Here is a 24,801-nt window from a genome sequence, read left to right as displayed (position 1 = left end):
TATAGGTGCTCACCTAGAATGGATAATCAACTAGAACCTGAAAGGTAAAAGTTGAAATTAAGGATCTACTCTTTGTTGCTTTTCAGCTGAAACTAAACCCAGAACCATTATAAGCTTTCATAAGTCTAGTTATGGGCTAAGTATACCCAATCCCGGGTAAGCCTTGCTGAGTATTAGTATACTCAGCCTTGCTAGATTTATGTTTTTCAGGTAAAGCCTTTGAAGACCCTACACTTTCCCTGTCATGGCCCTGTGCTCTTTCAGAAGGTTGGTCCGCGGAATGGGATCCGTCCCCGGCCAACATTGGTGAGCTCGAGCGGTGTCGTGTTAGGGCTTAACATGACATCCGTCAGGACGACGTGCTGTAAATCATCGCGTATGTTTTCCGCTGCCAAAAACCATAGCTTTAATGGTTTATAATCTTTTCTCTAGATTTGAAACTTCATACTTCGTTTGGAAACTCTTGTAATATAATTTCTTGTGATGTAAAAATGTGATGGTGACTGTATCTCTGGACTCACCTTCGTGTGAGGTAACCTTATTGATCCTGTGTATCGGTGGTTTATCGGGACGTTACCCGACAGGCCAAGGGATTATACCGTTTGAAGCACGTTGGAGCCCTCGGAAGTGGACTCGCGTACTTGAGCCGGTATAATTCAGGTTGGTTCTGCCACAGGATGGTTGCTTCAGCTCTTGGATGAAAACTCCCACTGGGACTTGTGCATGGGTGGATCCCAGCTTGGATAGTATATCTACGCCAACATTGTATTCCAATATCATGTGATGAATCTCCAGTCCAGAAAATTTATTTTCCAGCTTGCGCACTTCTTGTACGTAGGCGTCCATTGTCTCCTTGTTGCAGTCCCACTCTTTGTTGACTTGCTAAACGACCAGAAGTGAATCACCGTATACAAGGAGTCGCTTGATGCCTAGTGATATCGCCAAACGTAGCCCGTGAAGCAAGGCTTCATACTCGGCTTCGTTATTGAATACCTCCCAAAGGATCTGGAGGACATACTTCAGTTGTTCGCCTTTCGGGGAGATAAATAGGACTCCAGCACCTCCGCCATCGAGCTTGAGAGATCCATCGAAATACATGGTCCAGTGCTCTAGCTTGTCGACTGGAGTTGGAATTTGGTTCTCTCTCCACTCGGCCATAAAATTAACTAGAACTTGAGACTTGATTGCAGTGCATGGCTAGAAGTCGATTGACGGAGCCCCCAGTTCCACTACCCACTTTGATATACGTCTCGTGGCCTCTTGATTGTGTAGAATATCCGCCAACAGAAAATCCGTAATCAGAGTGATCTTGTACTCGTCGAAGTAATGGTGTAGCTTTCCTGATGTAATCAGTATTGCATATAGAAGTTTCTGGACTGCCGGGTATCGTACCTTAGATTCAAATAGTACCTCACTGACAAAGTACATGGGCCTCTGCACTCCGAACGTATGGCCCTCCTCGCTGCGCTCGACGACGATGGAACTACTGATGACATGAGTTGTCCCCGCAATATAGAGTAGTAGATCTTCTCCCGGCAGTGGTGCTGTGAGGACCGGGGGTGACTGTAGGTGTTGTTTCAAATCCTGCAGGGCCTGCTCGGCCTCTTCCGTCCACTGGAACCTATCTTGGCGCTTCAGAAGTTTGAAGAAGGGTAGTCCTCTGCTCCCGAGTCGGGAGATGAACCTGTTCAGGGCTGCCATACATCCTGTTAGTTTCTGCACATCCTTGATTGTGGCCGGAGCCTCCATGTCAGTGATGGCCGTGATCTTCATAGGATTGGCTTCAATTCCCCGGTTGCTGACAATGAACCCGAGCAATTTCCCTGATGGTACTCCGAATACGCACTTTGTTTGGTTGAGCTTCCATCTGAACTTTTGTAAGCTGCTGAACGTTTCTTCCAAGTCAGCAATCAGGTCCTCAGGATTCCTGGTCTTGATGACCACGTCATCCACGTAGGCCTCAACATTCCGATGCAGCTGATCAATGAAGCACATTGAATTGCGCGTTGATAGGTTGCGCCTGCATTTTTCAACCCGAAAGACATAGTTTTCTAGGCATATGTCCCGAACGGGGTGATAAACATGGTCTTTATTTGATCCTCCTCTTGAGCATGATCTGGTTATACCCCGAATAGCAGTTAAGGAAACAGAGAAGTACATAACCCGCCGTCGAGTCGACAACTTGATCAATGCACGGTAGCCCGAAGTAATCCTTTGGGCAATGCTTATTCAGATCGGTGTAGTCAACGCACATTCTCCATTCATTGTTCTTTTTCTTTATAAGAATGTGATTAGGCAATGCTTATTAAGATTGGTGTAGTCAACGCATATTCTCCATTCATTGTTCTTTTTCTTTACAAGGACGGAATTAGTTACCCACTCTGGATGGATTACTTCTTTAATGAAGCCAGTCACGAGGAGTTTAGCTATTTCCCTTTTGATTGCCTCTCGTTTGACTTGAGCAAACCTTTGAAGGCATTGCTTTTTGGGCACAGCTTGTGCGTGTACATTTAGGCTATGCTCGATCAGTTCCCTGGGCACCCCTGGCATATCCGCTGGTTTTCACGCAAATATATCTCGGTTAGCCCGAAGGAAACTGACGAGCGCGAGTTCCTATTTCTCACCAAAGCCTGCACTGATGACAGCGGTCTTAGATGAGTCACCCTCCTAGAGCTGGATGGTCTTGAGGGCCACGTCGCTGGTCGACTGGATGCTCGACTTGCTTGCCTTCCTCGTTGGGATTTCTAGCCCAGCTTGGGAGAGTTGTTGCGCGGCCGCGAGTACTTCTCCTGAAGCATCTGGCACACACGTAGTCGAAGCGTACTGGATGGCTTCCTGGTTGCAGTCATACGACTTCTTCAAGTCGCCACAGAGAGTGAGTACCCCACTTCATCCTGGCATCTTGAGAAGTAGATAAACATAGTGCGGCACGGCCATGAATTTGGCCAGTGCCGGCCTGCCTAGTATGGCATGATATGAAGATTCGAAGTTGGCCACTTTGAATTTGATGAACTCGGTACGGTAGTTCTCCCTCGTGCCGAAGGTGACTGGAAGGACCACCGTGCCAAGTGGATGCGCTGCGTTGCCTGGGACGATGCCGTAGAAGGGAGACTTGCTTGGGACGAGCATGTCCGTTAAGTCCAAGCCCATCTTTCTCAACGTGCTGGCGAAGATGAGGTTAAGACCGCTTCCGCCGTCGATGAGTACTCTGGTGAGCTTCACCTCTGCCACCACCGGGTCCAGGACCGGGGGAATTTGCCAGACTTTGAAAAGCTGGTCCATTAATCATCTCGTGAGAATGAGATGGGGGACCTCCGACCACCGGAGTGGTTGTGGTACCGCCGGCTCGACGGACATGATTTCTCAGAGAAGCAGTTTCTATTCCCTCCTGGAACTGATCTCCTCATCACCTCCGAAGATGACGTTGATGGTTTTGGAGGCATCTTGGAACTTCGCGTTGTGCGATTTGTCCCCTTGGTCGTCCTCTTCGGGCTCTTTATCTGCTGGATTGTTCTTTTTTTGCTACTGGGATTGCTGAATGTCCTCTGGAGGTGGTAGCAATCAATTATCGCATGATTGGCACCTGGATGCCATGGGCATTTCTTCTGCAAGAGTTTTTCGAACTCCTCCTGCGTTGTTGTCTTCCTGCCTCGCGAAGGACGATCCACGGCCGCGATGAGGTCATCTGGCTTGCGCTTTCGGGATGGACCCGAGTAGTCCCGCTGGCTCTTGTTGGTACGATTGTCATTAGTGCGCCTCAGGTTGTTGCCATTGCGCCTCGGACCAGTCGTGCATCATGTCACGAAGTACTGCAACAGTTTTTGGTCTGTTCTGCCCAAAGTCTCTATAAATGCCTAGGTCGGTGATGCCATTGTAGAAGCAGTCGATAATGTCCTCCTCCGAGATGTTTGCAATGGTGGCTCGCACATCGAAGAAACGGCGTGTGTATGACCGTAGGAGCTCGTTACGTTCCTGTTTACACTGAGCAAGGTCATGACGAGTACCTGCGTGGGTGATCGCCCCCTGGAAGTTGTCGATGAAGACTTTCTTGAGCCGCTCTCAGGAGTCGATCAAGTTGTTGCTGAGGTTCTCCAGCCATGTGAGTGGCGCAGGGTCCAAGGCCATCGGAAAGTAGATGACCTTGGTGATGTTGGAGCCTCCTGCGACTTCTATGGCGGTAGAGTAACATCGTAGCCATTGCTGAGGAGCTTGTTTGCCATCGTACTTGGTGATCCCAATCGGCTTGAAGCCCTTAGGGTACTTGTAACTGCTGAACCGTGCTGTAGCGATCACTGCAGTTGGTACCCTCTATATCGGCTACTTCACGCTCTCTGCGTCTGGAATCAATTATGGATCGCGCATCGCGTCCTTCATTGATTCTTTGGCGCAGGTCTTCTGGAGGATTCCGATGATTGGGCTGTCACGGGTTGCCTCCCAGAGGTGGCTGCTGCCTCCCGCCAGTGTTCTGACTCTCGTGAGCGTTGTCGTTGTTATTGCTTCGCTGAGGTCGAGGACGGCCGCCTGTTGTTTGACTGTTAGGCTGGCTGCAGCTTTTGCCCACGTGTTCTTCTCCGATAGCGGACGTCGGGTTTTGTTGATCGAGCTGGATCCATGCTCTCTGCGCATAGCGAAGTGCTTGGCGTAGGTTTGGATCGTTGCTGCGTTCGAGTATGGAAGTTACCCTGGCGATGTTAGCCATGGGAGTTCTGAAGCCTGGCTCACTCACGGCGGTGAATTCAGCGTCTAGCTCACGATGCATAGATCGCATGCGCTCGTTGACCCTCCTTCGCCGGGCTGCGCGGGCTCTGTTCCTGGCCCTTCGTGCCTCACGCTCGGTGTCATTTTCGTTGCCGGCGTTGGCTGTGGCCTCATCTTCGGATATCATATCAAGTGCGTCGTTGGGTGAGATGCCATCGTCCTCGCCCTCTTGCGCCATCAACACTTGGCGTGATATGAGCTCATCGGAGCTCGCTTCGACTAGCTCGGTCGATTCTTCTGCCATGGTGGCTAATGGCTTGCCCTCCTGAAAAGGCAAGGGCTCGAGGTGTGCCACGAGTCGGTCTTCATCCTCGAGTAGATCGGAGAGTTTCATGCCCTTCCAATGCACGAAACGGCCTTCTGGAGTGGAGGTGATCATGTCACCAAGGCAACCCGCAGCCCCCCGACGTGCGGTGGCTTCGGGTTTTCCGATTTGGAGTAAATAGTCCAAATCCTTTTCCAATGCGGAGAGCGACTCGGAATTGTTGGCCTCCTGATGTTCAGTGGCCGAATTGCGTAGACCGAGTCATGATCGGTTACGCAAGTTCTCATATTGGAGCGAGTCCGATCCGAGCGTGGTCGTTGCAGCGCAGGGCGGAGTCGCGTTGAAAACGGACTCCTCCTCGGTCTTCCTAGCGGAGCCATGGGTCGACAAGTCGTCGAGATTTTCGACGAACTTGTCGAGCTCACTATGAAAACTCGCTGCGAGAGTTTTCGGCTTCATGACGTCGATGTTGAACTGACGAAAATCGCCCGCACCGTCTGCGACGCAGACCCACGAGCCGAAAACGAACGTCGTGCCCTTAGGGGGCACGACACTGGTGAACTTGAATGAAGCCATCGAGTTCGCCGGTGGATCTTCGATGCGCACCCCTACCTGGCGCGCCAGCTGTCGGTGTTTTATCGCCTGCCCACCGAGGGATATACCCGAGGTGGTAAGTTTTAGGTAGGGTGTCGCCGAGATCAGGAACTCGAAAGTGCAAGCAACATAAGGTTTAGACAGGTTCGGGCCACGATGTGCGTAATACCCTACGTCCTGTTTGGTGGTTTGTATTGCCTTGGGTGTTGATATGTTTTGAGGGGGTCCCTGCCCGCCCTTATATATCCGGGAGGACAGGGTTACATGAATCCTAGTCCGACGCTAGCCTACGAATCGTACTCGAGTACAACTCGAATAGCTTGCTTCTGTATCGGCTAGTCCAACTTCGCATGCGAGTAGAATAGAACACAGATAAGGTACAGGACATGTCCTATCCCCTATTCCTGTATGAACTATGTTATATATGCAGTCCCGTAGTCCCGGATCTGACACCGACTGACGAAGCTGACGACCCCGACCGGCGGGTCGGGAGTCCTCTCTTTCTATCTTTACGCCCTTAGCTCTCCTATAATAGAGCACCCCTTGAACTATAAAAGGAAGAGTCATCCGTCTAGGAAAGAAAGAAGGCAATCTCTCGATAGATCTGAACCAAGGACAACTCATCACATACTCCACTCGAAAGCTTGTAACTCCCAAACTCTCTTGAGCACCTGGGCTCAAGCAATACAACCGACTGACCCCCGACCGGATGTAGGGCATTTTACCTAAACCAATATAAATCTTGAGTCATTGTGTACTAGACCATATCATATCTGATCACGACGCGCGATACACACTTCGAGTAGGTTTAGCTGCCGGTTATTTCCGGAACCGACACCATCCAAACCCTTCCTCTCACTAGCCATGGCGACAATTATAACTAGCTAATTTGCATTCAAAAAAGGACTAGTACACAGAGCATTGGTGCTGGCACCTCATTTTTTTTTCGCTGGCAGTCGATATAAGCAACCATCCAATCGATACCATCAGCAGAAAAATCGATACCAGCGGTTCGTTTATGCGATGCTGGCGATCGTTTTTGTCAACTGCCAGTATAAATTATTTTTTCTTAAAAAAATCAAGTAATTATTTTATATGGAGTCAGATGAAGACAAACTTTATATAAAAGTTATAGACAGTAGAACGTTTGCGGTTTTCTCCAACAGCTATAGTGATTGTCGACACCATTGATGGACTTTGAATTTAGATGGGCAACAAGGCTGTCATTGGTAGGATTAGTGAGAGCATTGTTATAGTTAGGAATATTCCTAACTAACAGCCCTGTCAGGCAACCGCTGCATATCTAACAGCACTGTCATATATGTTGACAGGGTGCCACCCTAGATTTGTATCGCGTACTATAATGAGAGTACTGTTATGGTTCGTGTCATATATAGTATGTGATAGCATTGTCATCGATTCTATATTTTGCAGCTACCGCTGCATATCATCCATAACTATTTTTTCCCGCAATGGCTCCCAAATGTAATAAAATAGTATAAGAGCGTAGATGTGCATGTTGACCTCTAGTTTCCTGTCATGCTGATTTCTAGTTTCTCTCATGGCGGGAAGTGCTAAAGTTTATTTCCCTCCGTGAGGTTCAAATCATGAAGTTTTGCATCGTTTTCTCAATTATTTATATAAAAGCAAAATAGACAAAGTTACCATAACCAAAAAGAAATACATATGGCTAATGTACAGTAAAAGGACTAAGTGGAGGCGAAGCTAGAACATGCAACGTTTTGCAAATTATATTTACACTAAAATTGTAGTCTGCTGGCTTAATCTGGGTAAAATACAAGGATTTATTTCTAAGTCATAAACACTAGCATAGCTTGATGGTGGGATTCCTCTCATCCAAAGGAGGAAAAGGGACCGCGAAACCACTCGATTTGATCCCATAGAAGAACACCACTAATGAATTATTAGTTTTCTTCAAAACCCTAGTCGAACGAATGCCATCACTAACATACAGATCATCAGTTTTCTTCGAAATCAACACGAAATCTCCAAAATAGTTGAATAGCTAGGTCTCCTCCATAGAGCTGCTAGAAGCCCATGACCGATCGAGCTGCTAGGTACGGTGGTGCGTGAAGTCCAGCCAGCAGCAGCAGCCACTACATGCATGCATGTGAGTACTGGGCTAGCTACTGGCACACATGCATTTTGGGTGCATCCTTGTCCCATACCTCCTCCATGGCCAGCAGGTTTGGGTTTCAGTTGCTTAGGCTGCTGGACGTCACGTCGGCCGGCCTGGAGGAAATGAAAAGCCTCTGCACGCGTTGCTCCTATACGCGCGCGCGTCAATCAGGACGGAATTGCCGGCAATGGGGTGATCATCCTGTTCCTGTCCTCGTAGAATCTTGGCTGTGCCATCAATCTTTGACGATCGACCACAGATTCAGATTCAGATGTCAGTGCATGGTTTGACTGGATCATCAGTTCCATTTGGGAATTGGGATCGATGACCATTCATGTTTCACGCGTCGGTACGGTCGAGCAGAAAGACCTGCAGTTTGTTATCCAGGGAAAGATTATTAGATTTTCAGTACTGCTCATGTTTGACAAACGAGAGACGAGGATACCGAGGATGAACGAAATCCATCCGGTCAGAACAGTGAATTGCAACTGCTAGCTGCATGAATGAATGAATGGGTGATCTTGTCTACAGTGCCGTCGTCTGCTCAATCGATCCCGGCCCGGACTCCCTCGCACTCTGCCTGCCTGCCTGCCTGCATGTGTCTGTTGTGTGTGTGTGTGTGGGGGGGGGGGGGGGGGTAAGCGAGCGAGCGAGAGAGAGAGAGAGAGAGAGAGACCCAGCTAGCCCAGTCAATGCAAAGTCCAACGCCATGATAGCACTCCTGCTCGCTCGATCAGTGTGTCACAAGTCATGGATCTCTGACGGATGAATGATCTATATATATGCGGCTGATATGCACGAAACCACCAGAGCAAGCAGACCTGCAAGATTGACTACTGCAGTACAAATAGCTACCACACACACGCACCACCATTTCATTCGTTTCTCATCGATCACTCACAACACCAGCAGCACCCACCAAGCTAGCAGCCATGGAGAGGGAGAGAAATAAGCAGCCGCCATGGAGCTACACCAGCTGCGGCTTCATGTCCACCAGCAGCAGCAGCAGCTTCACTTGGCCGCCGAGATCCTACCCCTGCAGCTTCTGTAAGAGGGAGTTCAGGTCGGCGCAGGCCCTCGGGGGCCACATGAATGTCCACAGGAGGGATAGGGCCAGGCTCAGGCACGGCTCCCCTCCTCTTCCTCTTCCTCTTCCTCCTCCTCCTCCGGCCGCTTGCCGCCCTAGCAGGGCACCGGCGGCGGTGATGATTCCCAACCTCAACTATCCGCCATCGCCGCAGCAGTACCATCGCCATCGCACCACCACCAGCTCATCAATGGCGGAGGTGAGCTTGGAGCTGGGGGTTGGAATGGTGCGCAGCTGCAGCACTGCTACGACTCCAATCACTCCAGGCGGCGGTCCGGAGGAGGACGACGGCGGTTTGGACCTTGAGCTTAGGCTCGGCGTCTCTTAATTAGCTTGCTTGTGTATATATATATATGCGCGATGATGGATGGATGCATTATGTACACCGTACCCACTGTGCACATCATGTGCTATTTTAGTTAGTTTTCTTGTACCATAATTTATTATTTCTGTAGTAATAATGTAACCTGCTAGATAGATTGCTTGCTAGGGTGCGTCTCTGCTGAATGCATGCATCTAGATCTCTTTATTCATGCATGTACAAAACTTTATCTATTTAATTTGTGGCTTATTGCTATATTATGTTGTATTATTTCTGTCAGTTTTGAAATGGTCTAATTAAAGGTCTGGAGATTGACCTGATCCTATCTACAATATAATCACCAGCAGTTATATACTTAGCTTGAAGGGAAGTTAAAAAGCACAATTATATTAACTATCCTATGAACCTGTGCTCCCGCATGGGTAATTAGAATTAATATAAAATTAAAATATATAGCTAATAGTTATAATTATCCATCCTAGGCTCTCTTTCATCTATTAAATATTCTAGGGTACAATACTCTAAAGGCGAAAGCCACAAAGAAGTAAGTGGGCTACATCATTATCTATTTGTAATATGTTTAGTTAATAACAATTTTTTCATTTTATATCACACCTCCATATGTATTTGATATATAATTGAACCATCTGTTTAAGCTATGTGAACAATATAAAAATTAGTATTCTTATACCTTCCCCATACATGACACGCCCCATGGATAGTATTTTTATACTTCTTATACCTTCCCACATACATGACACACCCTATGGATAGTATTTTTATATAAGCAATAATATAAATAATATACTAATAATGATAAACACAGTAATTTAGAATTTTATATCGGTACCCTTTGAGATTTTATTATAATTATATAAGTTAGATTTAGATTTAGAGAACTTTTAATTATGACACAATTAGATAATTTATATAAACATTTAGGGGTTATTTGATATTATTTTTATAATAGCAAATGTGGGTAATTCATATGAAGATTAGAGGGTTAATTTAGATTATTTTTTATAATGGCATAGGTAGGTAATTTAGATACATGTTTAGGGGTTATTTTAGTCTATTTTTATAATGGTAGAGGTGGGTAATTTATTAGAAAAAATAAAAGATCCGATGACCATTATGATTAGAGTCATCGGACTGATATCCGAATATTTCTACTTTTTATGATAATTTCTAGAATTTCTCTATTTTTTAAGTGTCCACTTAGTATTTTAGATAGCTTCACGTGGTGGCTTCAAAAGAAGCCTAATAGTAAGATTATCTTTCCACACAAGACTTAATACCTTTCCTCCTATCTTTTATTAGTGCACACAAGTTTGTTGTTTACTCACACACTGTCCTCTCCTCATCATTAGAAGAGATTGGGAGGCGGAACAAGAGAAAGAGAAGATCGACCGTGCAATTCCTCTCCAAGGATACATTTTGAGCAATTCTTCTCCAAGGACACATTTTGATTCTTTATTGTTACTATGTATAGCTACTTGAAATCATCCAATTTCCCGTGTTAATTATCATCGATTTGTGAAGGCTTTGTGTAAAACCCTCTAAATTTTAGACCATGGTTGATGGGTCCTCTTCCACCTTGGCCTGTGCATGGCAGGCAACACATGCATGACAATGTTGTGCTAGCACTGCATTGGTGTACCGGAACAACCACAATCTCTTTGCCCTCGTAGCGCTGGCTTTGGAAACCGACCCGGGTGACCGTTATTGGAGTTGGCAGAAATAAGGTTTTATGCAAGGTAATGACTTTGTTGTATCTTGCCATACGTTTACGCTATTTTACGGCAGTTTAAAATTGTCATCCACTCATACATAGTGTTTAACATATTAGGCTAATAATGATCACATGCAAGCAATTTTTCAAAACTTAAAAAAGTTGTAGTTATTAAACCATCCATCAAATTCAAATTCCAATTGCACAATTATATATCTTTCAAAGAGATCTTCAAAACAAGACTCCACTTGTATATGTTTCGATAATATTTTTCAAAAACACATAAATTGCTTCATGTATAATGGAAAAATACCAAAATAGATTAGTTAAAATACTCAACTAATATGCTAAAGTTGCCTATTATTGATCATGCAATAAATATTGACCTATCCAACAAAATTGTTTACCCTCATCCACTAATCACACCAAACAATCTATCTTCACAATATAAACACCAATATCCACTTAACTGAACTCAAATGTGTGAAGCAATATTCTGTAAAATAATAAGCAATTTTTGCAAATATCATAAGCAAATTAGAATACACTAAAAATATTTTTCTCTCATAAAAAATATATCATTGAAATATAGTGATGTGAGATCTTGTTTTGAAGTCTTATTGAAACAAACACAATTGTGTAATCAGATTTTGATTTCGATGCTCGATTTTGAAACTACAGATTTTTCTTCCCTCACGTATGCATGCATGTGCCAATGTTCTTTCTATCCTTTTACACTTTCACATGCATGTGAGTAGAAATTTATCAGAAAAGAAAATATGAACATGCAAAGTTTATCTTTTTTTCAAAACTGGGATGACCGTATGACCCACCAAATTTATGGCCGGCCGTATGCAATATACAGTGAACTCTTGTTTGGTGTGGCCCTCTGTAACATATAAGGAGGTGCTAGATCCATATATAAATAATAATTGACTTGTTTGAGTAGAAAAAGAAAACATGTAGGTCAGATAACATGGCCGCGGAACTGAGTAGAAGATCTTGATCATCACGCACGCACACCTCAAATAAAATGGCAAGTTATTCTTGGTATGTAGGGTGACGGGATACCAAACATGCTTTGCGGGTCCACATGGCAGCGTGATTTGATCACCATGCTCATCCATCCATATATCCAGATCCAACGGAGGAGGAGGGCCGGAGCGACCCCCAACGGCTATCTATCTCCTCGTCTTCCTCCTCGTGCTTGGCTGGCCGTTCCACGCCCACCCCACCCCCCCCCCCCCCACTCCCTCGAACTCGAACAGATCGGCGGTCAAAACCCTAGCCTTCCCCGGTCAAACCTCCCTTCGGGCAGCCTGGGATCCCCGAATCGAGCCCCAAATTCGCGTTCTCGCTACTCTAGGAAGCCAATCCAGCCCCATCCATCCGGATGGGGAATGGCGTCGGCGACGGCGATGCGGCGTCGGGGAGGAGGTGCCCCAAGCACCCGTCCGAGCCGTCCTTCACGGGCTTCTGCTCCGCCTGCCTCCTCGACCGCCTCCACGCTACCAATCTAATTGGTGTGGCCTCCCCATCCCAGCGGCCTTCCCTCCCCCTCCACCAGGACGACCTGGAGGAGCCGCCGCCTCCTTGCTCCACAGAGGCAGCGGGGAGGAGGATAGGGGCGGAGCGGACCACGCTCCTTCGCCTCTTCCAGCTAGAGGACCAACGGGAGGAGCGGGAGGAGGACACCAACGCCGCGCCGTCCACCAGTGGCGGCGATGGCCAAGATCCGCTGCCTCACCTGCAGCGCAAGCGATCCCTCCGCCACTCCTGCAGCGAATGGATCGCCTGCTGCGACGCCTCCGCCGCCTCCTGCCTACCCTCCCGACAGTCGCTTGATGCCTCCTCCACCACCTCCGCAGCAGCAGCTGGTGTGGCGCCTGCTAATCCCCACCCCAACGACGCCGCTGCTTCTGCAAGGACCAATGGCGTCGCCATGGTCGAGAGGAGGACGGGGAGCCTCAGGTGGAACCAATTCTGGGCAATCAAGGGCCTCCTTGCCAAGCCTGCCGGGCATTTGCTCAGCAGGTCCTTCTCCGAGTCCTCCAGGTCAAGGTACACCCTCCACCCTGGCAGTGGCGCCATTGCAAGGTCGTCCTCCTCGCAGTCCCAAGGAATTCGCCTCAACGAAAGCCGCTCCGTGTCTTCAGCTGGGAATGGCATGGACTCTTCTGAGATATCACTCCCCGGTGATTCTGTTCATGTCCACCATTGCCGGCCTCGGCTCAAGGACAGGCTCCGCTGGCTTCGCCGCAGCCGCAGCGTTCACTATTCTTCACCTACTAGAATTGTAGATGCTGATCTCACTCCTTTCAGAAGCAGAAGCAGCAGCACCAGGAGCACGTCGCACAAGAACCAGCGTAGGTTTGCTGCCGGTTTCTTTGATGCCCAAAGAAATCGACAATGACAGGTGCTGGAGCTGCTATACTAGCATCTGACAGCTTGGCTACACAGTTTGTAGTTGAATCAGTAACTAATATAAAGCACCTCAAGATTGTAAACTAGCATGGTAAGCTGATAATATGTCCTCATTCTTTTTGTACTGTGTACTATGTTCAAGGCAGAATAAATTGCTCGACTCAGATAGTACCACCACCATGTTCATTCCTCGCTGTCAATCTGCCATGGCTAATGAGGAAGCTATGTGATGTAGTTCATGAACATTTCATACTTGGGCTGCTTGCAGCTAACTGTCAATGGAGTCTTCGAGCTGAGATGCGTGTTGTAACTCAGGTATTTTGACCAGATCTAAAATGTCAATGAGCTTTTGGGTAAAGTTGACATGTATACTGGTGAAGACCATTTGAATATGTACGGATTATAGTAATTGGGTAAGGAATTTCGGTAGTGGCACTATCTTCTTATATACTGCAACCTGTCCCTTTTGAGGCCTTCTAAGTAAGTTTGTTCCCTACTATTAGCTTGGCTGTTTGTTGGTTGCTGTCTTTCTGTTTTTGAGCTTGTAGGTTGCTTTTTGATTGGGGTCCTGAAATGATGGTTTTCTATGTTAAATTGTTCTGTTCTAAATTTAGACTATTACGAACATGCGTGCCCACGAGCAATCCACACTTTTGTGGGTTGGATCATATTCAGAAAAGTTTGGCTTCTTTTTATTTGATCATATGAGGGCTTGACCACATCATTTTGCACTTTTTGCAGTATGAGCTGACTTTCAATGTTCTAGCTCATTCCAGCTGCATGATCCGCATTCCCTGGGGGGCATGACCCAGTTTTTAGTCCTTCATTTGTTTGTGTTTTTCAGCGAGCTCTGGTTTAGTTAGCGTGCTCTGATAAAGGCTATAAGAAGGTGGACACAAATACTGTGCAAGTTCATAAAAAGGAGTTTATTTGTTAGCCCAGCCCATTTCATTTATCAGAGAGGCAGCTAACCAGACCCCTTATACATTAATACTGGGCTTAGCATCAAATTATTAAAAAGAGAACTCTTGTTTTTATTAAAAGTTCCAATATTCAAAAATGATACAAGTAACAAAAAGTAGTTCATAATAGGGATACATATTTTTTTATTGAAAGTAATAGTGATCAAAGTTACATTTGGAGGCCTCCACGTACTGCAGCGATGATGTCTATTCGTGATCGGAGGAAGGAGCTAATAAAATCTTGGAATAATATTACAATAATGTGACCGATCATGATGATATATATTGATGCGCAAGAATATATACTCCTAATATGCATGATGATTTTTTTATTGTTTGCGAAAATATGCGTGGCCGGATGATGCAATAATTAGTATATGATGCATGATTGATTTATTTGGTGGCGATGGTGGCCACCACCATCTGTATCCTCCTGCTGGTGCTGCTCATCGTGTGGAGGAGGAGGAAGCAGCTGCCGCTGGTGCTTCTTGAAGAGCTTGCGGTCGAGGTGCTGCTTGAAGGTGCGCGGCGTGAACCTGGCTGGTTCGTCCGTCGTGACCAGGTCCGGCAGCGGGCGCAGCAGCACGGTTTCCGGCGGCGGCTCGCAGAAGACGACCCAGGAGACGCGCACGGCCTCGCGGTTGACGAGGCCCCGGTGCAGCACGCTGGTGTAGCGGCCGTTGCTGAGGATCTCGAGGGCGTCGCCGACGTGCACGATGATGGTGCCCGGCTCGTCGCGCGCCGTGACCCAGCGGCCGGCGTGGCGCACCTGCAGGCCCGGCACGCCGTTGTGGAGGATGAAGGAGAGCGCGCTGACGTCCGTGTGGGCCTCCACGCCCACGGCCAGCTCCGGCTGCGGGCACCGCGGGTAGTAGTTGATCTTGAGCTGCAGCCGGAGGTCGTCGTCCCCCGCGCGGGTGAGCTCCTTCTCCAGCGCGTCCCCGCGGCCGGGGCCGAGGAGCCCCGCGGAGAGGATGGCGAGCAGCGCCGAGGCCACCTCCCGGATGCGGCGGCCGAACTCGCGCGTGGCGGCGACGTAGTCTGGCGGGTGCGCGGGCCAGAGCGCGTGGTCGGCGAGGGCGTCGGGGTGTAGGAGGTGGAAGAGGTAGTCCTCCCACTCGCGCTGGCCGCTGGCGTTGGTGGCGAGGCGGCTGCCGTAGCCCTGGAGGCGGCCGGCGGCGGGGTCGTTGGCGTAGGCCTCCTTGGCGTGGATGGGGAGGGCGAAGAAGGCGGCGCCGGCGGCGCGCAGGCGGTCCATGAGGTCGGCGGGGATGCCGTGGCCGGCGATGTGCATGACGCCCCAGTCGGCGGCGGCGGCGCGCACGGCCTCGACGCACTCCGAATTGATGCGCTGCTGCTGCTTGTCGTCGTCGGCGAGGGGCAGGAAGGGGGAGATGTCGACGACGGGGATCCGCGGCGCGGTGTGGTCGCGCGCCAGGTCGAAGGCGTCTCCGAGGTCGGCTCGCTCGTCGGCGGGGCGGACGTACTCGGGCGGGATGGCGGAGAGGCCGCTGAGGCTGAGCGCCTCCACGCGCGCCGGCAGCTGCAGCGTCGACTCCATGGATGATCGATGGCTGGTATTGGTACCAACTGTCAATGAGATAGATTGTATTGATGGGTCGACTAACTTTATACAGAGACAGAATGATCTAGGAGGGTCGGATCGGAGACGAAGTTGCTGCAGCTGCAGCTAGCTAACTGATCAGATCAGGAGGAGCGAGCCTGCTTCGACATTGCTTGTCTGACAGTCTCACCACTCTGACTGGTAGGTAGTTGCAGAGAAGGCTGACCGGTGGATGGACCGACTTGTTGTTGAACGTTGGTTTCAAGCAGCAGCAGCAGCAGCAGCAGCGTGCGTGCCACCAACAAGTCATCACCGACCCATGCACCACATGCATCCTCCAATGGGTAGAGATTCTTGATATACTGGTTCATCATATATAATTAATTCTTGATATACATAGTATATATACATGTATGTATATATACACATGCACACATACATACGTATATCGATGGCTAAGAAAAATACAAACCAACCTGTAACCACCCAGCGGTGCTTATCTCTGCCGTTCTTTTCGCGGGCATGCAGCGTATCGAGATCCGTGCGACGCCTCCTCTCTTCTCGTATTCACCCGTATTCTGCATTGCCCGCCCAGTATTTCCCAGGCTCGTGGGGCCCCGCAATTTTTTTATCCGTTGCACGCGGCCGCGCTCCAAGCCGTGGGACCCGCATGATTCTTATCCGTTCAGATCCAGGTTCGGTCGTCCCCAAATTATCCGGTGAGTTCCCAGCTGCGCTGCCCGTGTCTCTTCGCCGATGTGCTGCCGCTGCTCCCCGAGACGCCGCCGCCCTCCCAGGCTGTGGGGCCCGGATGCTTCTTATCCGTTCAGATCCAGGTTCGGGCGTCCCTGAACTCTCCGGCGAGTTCCCAGCTGCGATGCCCGCCTCTCCTCGGCGCCGTGCTACCGCTGCACGCCGCAACCCACATTCTGGCAGTGGCCACTGACGTCTCTGCTCGCCGCGCCGCCGCAATCCAGGTACGAGTCCGGAGCAGCGCCGCCGCAATCTTGTTGTTGCCGCCGCACGGATCTTCTCGTCCTCTTACTTGTTTCCATTAGCAGAGGGCACGTTTTATTGATATCCAGCCGCCGTCATCTTTTGATTTGTTGTTGTTGTTGCTGTCCCTCAGCCGCTGATATCCTCGCGGCGTAACTCAGCTGCTGTTGCAGTCCCTGCTCCCCGTCGCGTTACCGCTGATCACCAGGCGGCAATCGAGCGGACCAGAGTGCCGCTGATCACCAGCCTGCATCCCTGGTAAGCCCCACTGTTGTTTTTTTCTGCTCGTGAACTTTTTTGAAAGCATTGCTGCTTCGGTTGAAATTGTAGGTAATTAAGGAATGGTTGCAATTGGCACCGACCCTTCGGATGTACCTGGGTTAAAATGCTTGTGCGGTATTCCTGTTTGCCGCCGAACAGCACGGACAGATACGGCGGCTACTCCCCGGAACGGATACGGCGCGAGGGCGTGGAGCGGTGCGGCGGCGCCCCAGACAAGCCTCGCGAGTCGGGAGGGGGTGGACATTATTTTTTAATGTTGAATACCGTAGAAAGTATTGTAAGGCGGCCCAGGTATTTGTGAGTGTATATCGAGAATACACGGACACGGAAAGGTATATCGGCATGCAAAGGCTGACAGCTCTGACAATGTGCCGGTTCCCCAGGCGGCCAAGATAGCCACCGCTGAGCGGCTACAGGTTGGATAGCTAATCACATATCATAGGACTTGGGTGGCGCACTGGGAGGGGGATGATGATGACACTTGCTGCTGCTGCTGCTGCCCTGCAGACGACGGCACCACGGCGGCGACGCAGTCCACGGTGAGCCCATGCCTGCCGGACACCCAGGACGCCACCTTCCACCGGAGCTGCCCCTCGATGCGCACCCTCAGCAGAGCCCGCCGGCCAGGAGCCGGCCTCCAACTCCAAGAGGGCGAGGTCGACGACGTGAGCAGGGCCGACAGCACCGCGTCGCCCTGATCCGGCTGCTCCAGCGCCGGCAGCGGCGCGCCGGCGCCGAGGGGCACGCCGGCGTAGGAGGCGCTCGCCCGGAGCTGGCCGTAGAGGGCGGTGGCGTGGGCGTTGGGGTTGTGGGCGATGAGGGCGGCGTCCACGATGATGGTGGCGGCGGAGGCGTCGTCGTCTAGCGTGGCCGTGGCGGCGAGCAGGGAGAAGCGCGGGCTGGAAGGGCGGAGGGTCAGCCACAGGATGAGGGCAAGCGACGCCAACGACGCTACGGTCGACGAGGCGGCGATGAGCACCCGGCAAAGGCGGCGGTGCTTCCCGGAGGAGGAGGATCTGGACCTGGAGCAGTCCCTGGGGGACTGCTCAGGATCACCCGTGATCAGGGACATGGATGGTTGATCTCCTTCGCTGTTATAGCAGGCAATGTTGGCAACCCAACCCAGGGAGACTAGCTAGAGCTGATGTGGTGTCGTCAAGTGGACCCAGGGACGACAAGATGAGATGCTGCATGCCTAAAGTTGCAGTGCCATGGATGAATAATGATACACGGAACATAATAAAGCAGCTACGGTTGCCCACGGTATATAGTCAAGATAATGCATTATGGACTAGCTACTTTATCCTTTTTTTATGTAATATCGCTCTAGTATGAACTCTGTAACTTGCTTCTTCTCCCAGCTTAAATGACAAAGTGGTGCTCCCGTAATCTTTTTTTTTTAAAAAAAAAGACTAGCTAGTTTGATGATCAAGGCCATTAGTGTTAGCAGCAGCTGCTAACAAGTAACAACACATACAACAAGAAGAAGAAGAAGATCAAGTCCTTATCTTCCTTTCCAAAAGGAAAGCTGGATTCCTTGTGTGTGATTTGAATCGTGAGGTACTATGCAATCGTGCAGGGATAGAATGCACTCCACAAGAGAAACAGATAAAGGGCAAAATAAAGCACACGCACATACACATACCAAGGCGAGAAAAAAAAAAGCTTTCTCCTCCGTTGCTGCTTTCTTCTATGGGGACTGCATGCATACCAAAGGAAAAGGATGGCAACAGCTTTCAGGATCCACCATTATATTGTTCAACCACGTTCGTTAGTTCCAAGCATCAAGATCACGTACCATGCGCACACAAACACAAACAATCGACCCCCGCCTTCACCACCAGCGCATAAGCATTCCATAACTCAGCAGCACGAGACATCAAGAACGTAACCAAACCGTAATACCACCTGTGAATCATTCCAGTATTCTCTGCTAGTCGTAGGCACTAACAGAAGTGAATGAGCATCCCCACCGAGCCCACTAGTGTTTGTCATCACAAGCTCAACGCAACTCCAGATGCACAGGAAAAAAAACCCACTTATGTTCTTCATCACAAGCTAAACACACCCAGATGCACAAAAGGGGAACACCTGTTGACTGTCCAAGGAATTTTTGCCTGCTGCCCGCGGAACCTGGCTGGCACACAACCTTCACTGGGACCCACTGAACTTGGCCATCATCTTTGCTATGATAGGGCCCACCTTGGGGTTCGCTTGGTGCTTGGCGAAGTTGGCAGGATTGTTCATCACTGCAACCAAGGATTAAAAACACTGAGCTTGCATGCAGATTCTATAACCAAGGAAAACAGGGGCCCGTCCCAGCTTCATGTAAGCTATATCTACTTGCGCTTGAATGGGAACCATTATGCTAACTTTTAGAACTACCTTGGACTGTCAAGGATTACTATTGCTATGAACACAAGCCACTGTCACTAACTAGTACTGTATACAAGTAGAAGAAGACTGTTGGTAACAAATTCTTCTCAAGTCACAACCAAACCCATCATTGACTTGCCCTACCAACAACCCACGCTAGCACTATCTATTCTGTTGCCGTAAAGCTAAAATCAGTATTTAACACCAGAATATGACCAAGACAACTAATCCTATTCTGATACCACAGAAAATAGGAAGCCAAACTTGAATAGTAAACTAGCATCACTAGATTTGTGCGGGAAGCCAGAAACATACCATCTTGTAGAGCAGCCATGACCTCTGGGTCACTGAACGCCGCCATCAGGTCAGGGTCCTGGTATACAAGAAGCAGATCATTGTACAAGGAAGGTTTATGTGCCACCAAATGCTGATCAACAATGCACATAAATGAGGAAATCAGCAAGCTGTTAAGCACTTACATTCAGGATTTTACTCATATCGACATTACCAGGACCACCCCCAGGGAAACCCCCCGGCATGGCACCTCCAGGGAAACCCCCAGGCATCCCTCCAGGGAAACCTCCTCCAGGCATTCCTCCAGGGAAACCTCCACCGGGCATCCCTCCAGGAAAGCCTCCTGATGAGCGGCTTGACGATTGCTCCTTCCTCTTGGCTTGTTCATAAGCAGCCTGGTAAAGTAATACACAAGGCATTAGTTCAGATGCAAGTAGTAGCTTTCAGAAGTAAATTCCTGAAGGCCTGCCTTAGTGTGAATTACCTGTGCCTCTGCGCGTCGACGAAGCCGATCACGCTCAGCCCTCTTTTCCTCCCTCTCTTTTCTCAGCCTCTCATACTTCCTGCGATGCTCCACTATCTTGTGTGCATTGGGTTCCACCTTCAAAATTACAAAATACAAGATAGTGAGCTTGTAATATTGTCATGTAAATAAAGACCCTAGTTCTAAGTAAAGTCCATTTTTGGCACCCCAACTATCAATACTGATTGCTTTTTGACCCCGGAGCCCGACTTTAGTGGTTTTCAAGTCACGTCCTTCAGGCTAGCCTTTGAAAACATGATCAGGGGTAAAACTTAAGCAGTATTGGTAGTTGAGGTACCATACTAAATGGTTCAGTTCGGGTTAACATTAGACAAAATGAACTTTTGAGGGGCCAAACATGGACTTATATTCCAAAAAGAGAAACAATCACCTTCTTGAGCACAGCATTGATCTCCTCATCGTAATCCATGTTAGATGCTGTGTGCAAGTCACGAGCAGCTTCCTCCCATTTGCCAAGCATGGCATAAGCCATTCCACGTGTTTTATAGCCTTTCGCGGAGTCCGGGTTAATCTGGGGGGAAGAAGCAAATAAAATGGCATGTTAGGTGTGTCATGTCCAGTATCTTTAACAAGAGTAAATGCTTTAACCTTTTAGGTCTCAATCCTGCCTCTTGCAATCTCCTAAGCATGTGCTACCTAGCATTTGCTTGAGCAAAAAAAATGAAATGCACTGATGAGATAAAGCTATCACCTCCAGAGCAGCATTTGCATCACGAATGGCAGCAGCTGGTTTCTTCATTTTTATAAACACAGATGCTGGATAAACATAAGAATTCCACAACAGGATTAGTACTTGTCACATGAGTAAGTCATCATGCATAGGCGCTAGCATTTGATATGTATGGAGCATAAAATGTCTGCCGCTTACCTCTAGTACCATACATGATTGCTGAGAGCGGATTCAGCACTATTGCGCTGGTAAGATGTTCAATAGCCTCGTCGAGTTTTCCTGTGATGATAAGACCAGCAATGGCACGGATTTGTGAATCAAACATGTCCAGGTGGTGAGCCAAGAAAAATATCAACGTGGGAGAAAACAAAAGTACCTTCTGACATAGCTTCCATAGCCTTGCCTTTCGCTTCTTGAGAGGCATCACGATTTTCCTCAGTTACCTCAACTGAAGGATCTCCCATCTGCCACAGCAAATATGGATTAACACATCTCCTTTGTGGCTGAGGATCCAACAGAGGGAAAGGACGCTGGTGGCATGAGAATGCTACCTTCTGTGGTGGATCATCATGGTCAGATTGTACAGTGTCTCCTTCAAGCTCAAGATCAGACTCAACAATCTCTTCATCGAGCTCATCTGGCTCAGGAGTGGCATCCCTCATATCCAGATCTTCATCGTCGTCGTCATCGTCATCATCAATGTCGTCCATGGAAGATCTCTGCAGTGTGCATATTAACCAGCAGGGACTAAAGAAGGGGCCTTGGAATGGGAGCACAAGACGGGCATTGGAAAGAGCCATATGTGTGGTGTGACTGCCACAGAGCAATTCCACCTAAAGTGCCATTAAAAAAACAACACACTTTCTTTGCAATGAAGAAAATTCTTTACTTTTGCCTGCAACTTCAACTAAGAGGAGAGGCTGCAGATTTCATTTATATTTTCTGTTCGTAAAAAAAGAAGGATCGGACCCGGTACTAGGGTTTATATGCGGAGTGGAATCAGACATGGGATGATAGGAGTCGCAGAGACGGATGGGTAATATTACCCTGGGCTTGTCGAAGGAGGCGGCCTTGGCGGCGGCGGCGGCGGCGGCGGGGATCTTGGCACCCAAACTGCAAAAAATAAAAGGGAGGAAATGCATCAGATGAGATGGACGCGGGGCATACAGATCGAAGGAACCGGAAGAAGGAGGGAGGGAGGGGAAGCTGCTGACCTTTCGAGGTAATCCCTGAAGAAGGCGAGGTTGGGATCGGCGAGGAGAGAAGGGTCCTTCTTGCACGCCTCCACGAACTCCCGGAGCTCGCGGGCCTTGGAGGCATCCATCGTCTTCCTCCTCCGCTTCTTCGCTTCCCTTGCTGGATTGGGTTTTCGCTCGCTCGCTAGGGTTTTGAGGGGAGGGAAGGGATGGCTCGGCCCTGCTCGTGCTCGTGCTCGGCTGCCGCCGCCGCCGCCTCTTCTTCTAGTGCCTTCTGCCAGCGAGTGACTGGGCAGTCCGTGGGCCGGTTATGGGCTCCGTTGGGCCAGTGGCGCCTGGGCTGGGCTGGGTTGGTGTTTGTTTTCCCTTGTACTCCTGGCCTGGGTATACCTGCAAGTCGGGCCGTGACGGGCTGGCACGGCCCGGACCCCGCCGGGAGGTCAGGCCCGGGCACGGCACGCGTCCAGTTAACCGTGCCGGACCGTGCTACAGTGCCGGGCCAGGCCCGTGGCCCACCTCTCCTAAAGTTAAAAAATACAGGCATGCAGCAACAAATTTAATTTTTTTTCCACATAATCTGAATTTACGAAGGGTTGTTTACATCGTCATGCTATTAAAAAGCATAAGGCACAAGATAGATTACATATTCAAGCACAATGCACAAGGCACAAGATCACCATGCTATTACAAAGGATTGTTTAGAATTCAATACAAAATTGGTTGCCTCGTTAAAAACCTTTACGTAAAACCCCATTTCAACTACATGAGGATAAAACTCTAAAGGGAAAAAGAGTACAACCCAACCCTTTTAGTGATCTTCGAGTATGAGCTCTTTAATCTGCAAAATGCAAATAAGAAATGCATTTGTTACTTGAACAAGCTCCGAATTGAAGAATAAGGGTGGATGAGCTTACATATAAGGGTGGATCAATCCTCATCTAAGAACATATTTTCCATCATTTCTTCGAGCTTCTTGTTCTGCATGTTGTTTTGCTGCCTCGCATGAGCTTGCTTCCAATCCTTGATCAGACTCAACCTCTCCACATGAGCTGGAGTTAGGCTTCGACGCTAGTCATTAAGCAACCTGCCACTCAAACTAAAAGCAGACTCGGAAGAAATTGTAGAAACAGGTACGGTCATGATATCCTTAGCTAAAATAGATAAAACAGAGTTTGACCGTTTATGATCATGCCACTAGTTAAGAACATGGAAATATGCATCATATTGGTTAAACGAATCACTATCAAATAAGCTGATAACTCAGAAATAGCAGCTGAAATTGTAGGCCAAGAACTAGCAGGATTTGGTGCAGCAAAAGAATCAGGTGCACCATGAAAAATTAGACCCCAAACTGTCGGGTCATCACCTGGTGCAGCAGTAAGCTGCGAAGGCCTTTGCAACCTCAAAGCACCATATTTTGAATCATACTTTGTAAACAGATTAGCTAACTCATTTCTAACATCATTGTAATATGTAGATTAACATCATTTCTAACTCATTCCTAAACCCTAATTATGATTGAGCAACTCAGAAAGTACTGTTAAAACCATTAAGTTTAGCTCTAGGATCAAAAAGAAAGCAAAAGAGTACAACATTGCGATATTTCGTCAATACTTCAACAATTTAGATTTCATAGGAACAATCACATCTCTAAGCAGGTTATCATTTTCATATTGATTCAAGTGATTAGCAATTGCAATAATAGCATGCATCATCAATGGATCAGTTGGATAGTAAATACCAGAAAGTGAAACTGTAGACTTGTAAAATTGTTCAAGGAATTTGAGAATGTGTTTAGCAACATACCAATGGTCCTGTGTGAGCAACGTACCACTACCACCCTTATAGTTTGTGTGGATAAAAACAGAGAACGTGTCCTTGTATGGCACAAGGTGCTTGAGCATTAGGTATGTTGAGTTCCACCTAATGTTCATGTCCAAACCAAACTCACGGGGATCAACCTTAGCAGCCAAGCAATGTGATTTTAAAAAAATAATGCGCTGGTTAGAAGAATTAAGAAAGGAAATGGCTGTCCTAAAATCCTCCAAATATGTGTCCAATTGTTTCAGACCAGATTTAACAATAAAATTAATAATATGGCATGCACAACGCTGATATAACAAAGAAGAGCCAACATATGATGACAAAGATGGAGTTAATTCATCCATAGCAGATGCATTAACAGAAATATTGTCAAGTGTAACAGATAACACTTTGGATGTCTACTCATAGTCAACAAAGCGCAAATCACTTTGGATGTCTACTCATAGTCAACAAGCGCAAGTAAAATTCTCTCAGCAATGTTAACTCCAGAATGAGAGCAATCAATCAACCTAAAACCAATTATCCTTTTCTCTGACTCCCAATCCTTAGTAACAAAATGCACAACCACACACAAAGATAGTCTTCCTTAGCATTGTGACTCCATATATCAGATGTCAAACACACACAAAAAATGCTTCAGACAATAAATATTTAACTTTAGCAACTTTGGTAATAAAATAAGCATCAAGATCAGAAGTAGTAGTCCTGGACACACGTACAAATCTAGAATTATGAGCGTTCCTTATGTACTCCTCAAATTCAACAGAAGCA

General features: G+C 48.2%; 5 protein-coding genes across 5 annotated transcripts; 2 read left to right on the top strand and 3 right to left on the bottom strand.

The window, feature by feature from the left end:
• Positions 1–8,689: 8,689 nt before the first annotated feature.
• Positions 8,690–9,172, top strand: LOC112883299 (transcriptional regulator SUPERMAN-like). The gene has a single exon (XM_025948585.1). The coding sequence runs from the start codon at positions 8,690–8,692 to the stop codon at positions 9,170–9,172; it is 483 nt and encodes a 160-aa protein (XP_025804370.1).
• A 2,976-nt stretch (positions 9,173–12,148) lies between these two features.
• Positions 12,149–13,522, top strand: LOC112901826. The gene has a single exon (XM_025970733.1). It carries the CDS (start codon positions 12,292–12,294, stop codon positions 13,309–13,311), a length of 1,020 nt encoding a protein of 339 aa, XP_025826518.1. The 5' UTR covers positions 12,149–12,291; the 3' UTR covers positions 13,312–13,522.
• Positions 13,523–14,409: 887 nt separating this feature from the next.
• LOC112888327 (leucoanthocyanidin dioxygenase-like) lies at positions 14,410–15,998 on the bottom strand. Its single transcript, XM_025954555.1, has one exon. It carries the CDS (start codon positions 15,843–15,845, stop codon positions 14,655–14,657), a length of 1,191 nt encoding a protein of 396 aa, XP_025810340.1. The 5' UTR covers positions 15,846–15,998; the 3' UTR covers positions 14,410–14,654.
• A 1,564-nt stretch (positions 15,999–17,562) lies between these two features.
• Positions 17,563–18,215, bottom strand: LOC112877872 (NDR1/HIN1-like protein 26). The gene has a single exon (XM_025942251.1). It carries the CDS (start codon positions 18,196–18,198, stop codon positions 17,563–17,565), a length of 636 nt encoding a protein of 211 aa, XP_025798036.1. The 5' UTR covers positions 18,199–18,215.
• Positions 18,216–19,005: 790 nt separating this feature from the next.
• LOC112888311 (FAM10 family protein At4g22670) lies at positions 19,006–22,456 on the bottom strand. The gene is made up of 11 exons (XM_025954554.1): positions 22,225–22,456; positions 22,057–22,123; positions 21,562–21,729; positions 21,387–21,474; positions 21,209–21,289; positions 21,032–21,096; positions 20,711–20,851; positions 20,281–20,397; positions 19,982–20,191; positions 19,818–19,875; positions 19,006–19,375 (listed from the first exon to the last, which is right to left on the bottom strand). Exons 1-11 carry the CDS (start codon positions 22,332–22,334, stop codon positions 19,278–19,280), a joined length of 1,203 nt encoding a protein of 400 aa, XP_025810339.1. The 5' UTR covers positions 22,335–22,456; the 3' UTR covers positions 19,006–19,277.
• Positions 22,457–24,801: the final 2,345 nt, after the last annotated feature.

This window comes from Panicum hallii, chromosome 1 (genome assembly GCF_002211085.1).
Source record: "Panicum hallii strain FIL2 chromosome 1, PHallii_v3.1, whole genome shotgun sequence".
Lineage (NCBI taxonomy): Eukaryota > Viridiplantae > Streptophyta > Magnoliopsida > Poales > Poaceae > Panicum > Panicum hallii.
The sequence above is the reverse complement of the archived record's forward strand: the minus strand, read 5'-3'. Positions and strand labels throughout refer to the sequence as shown.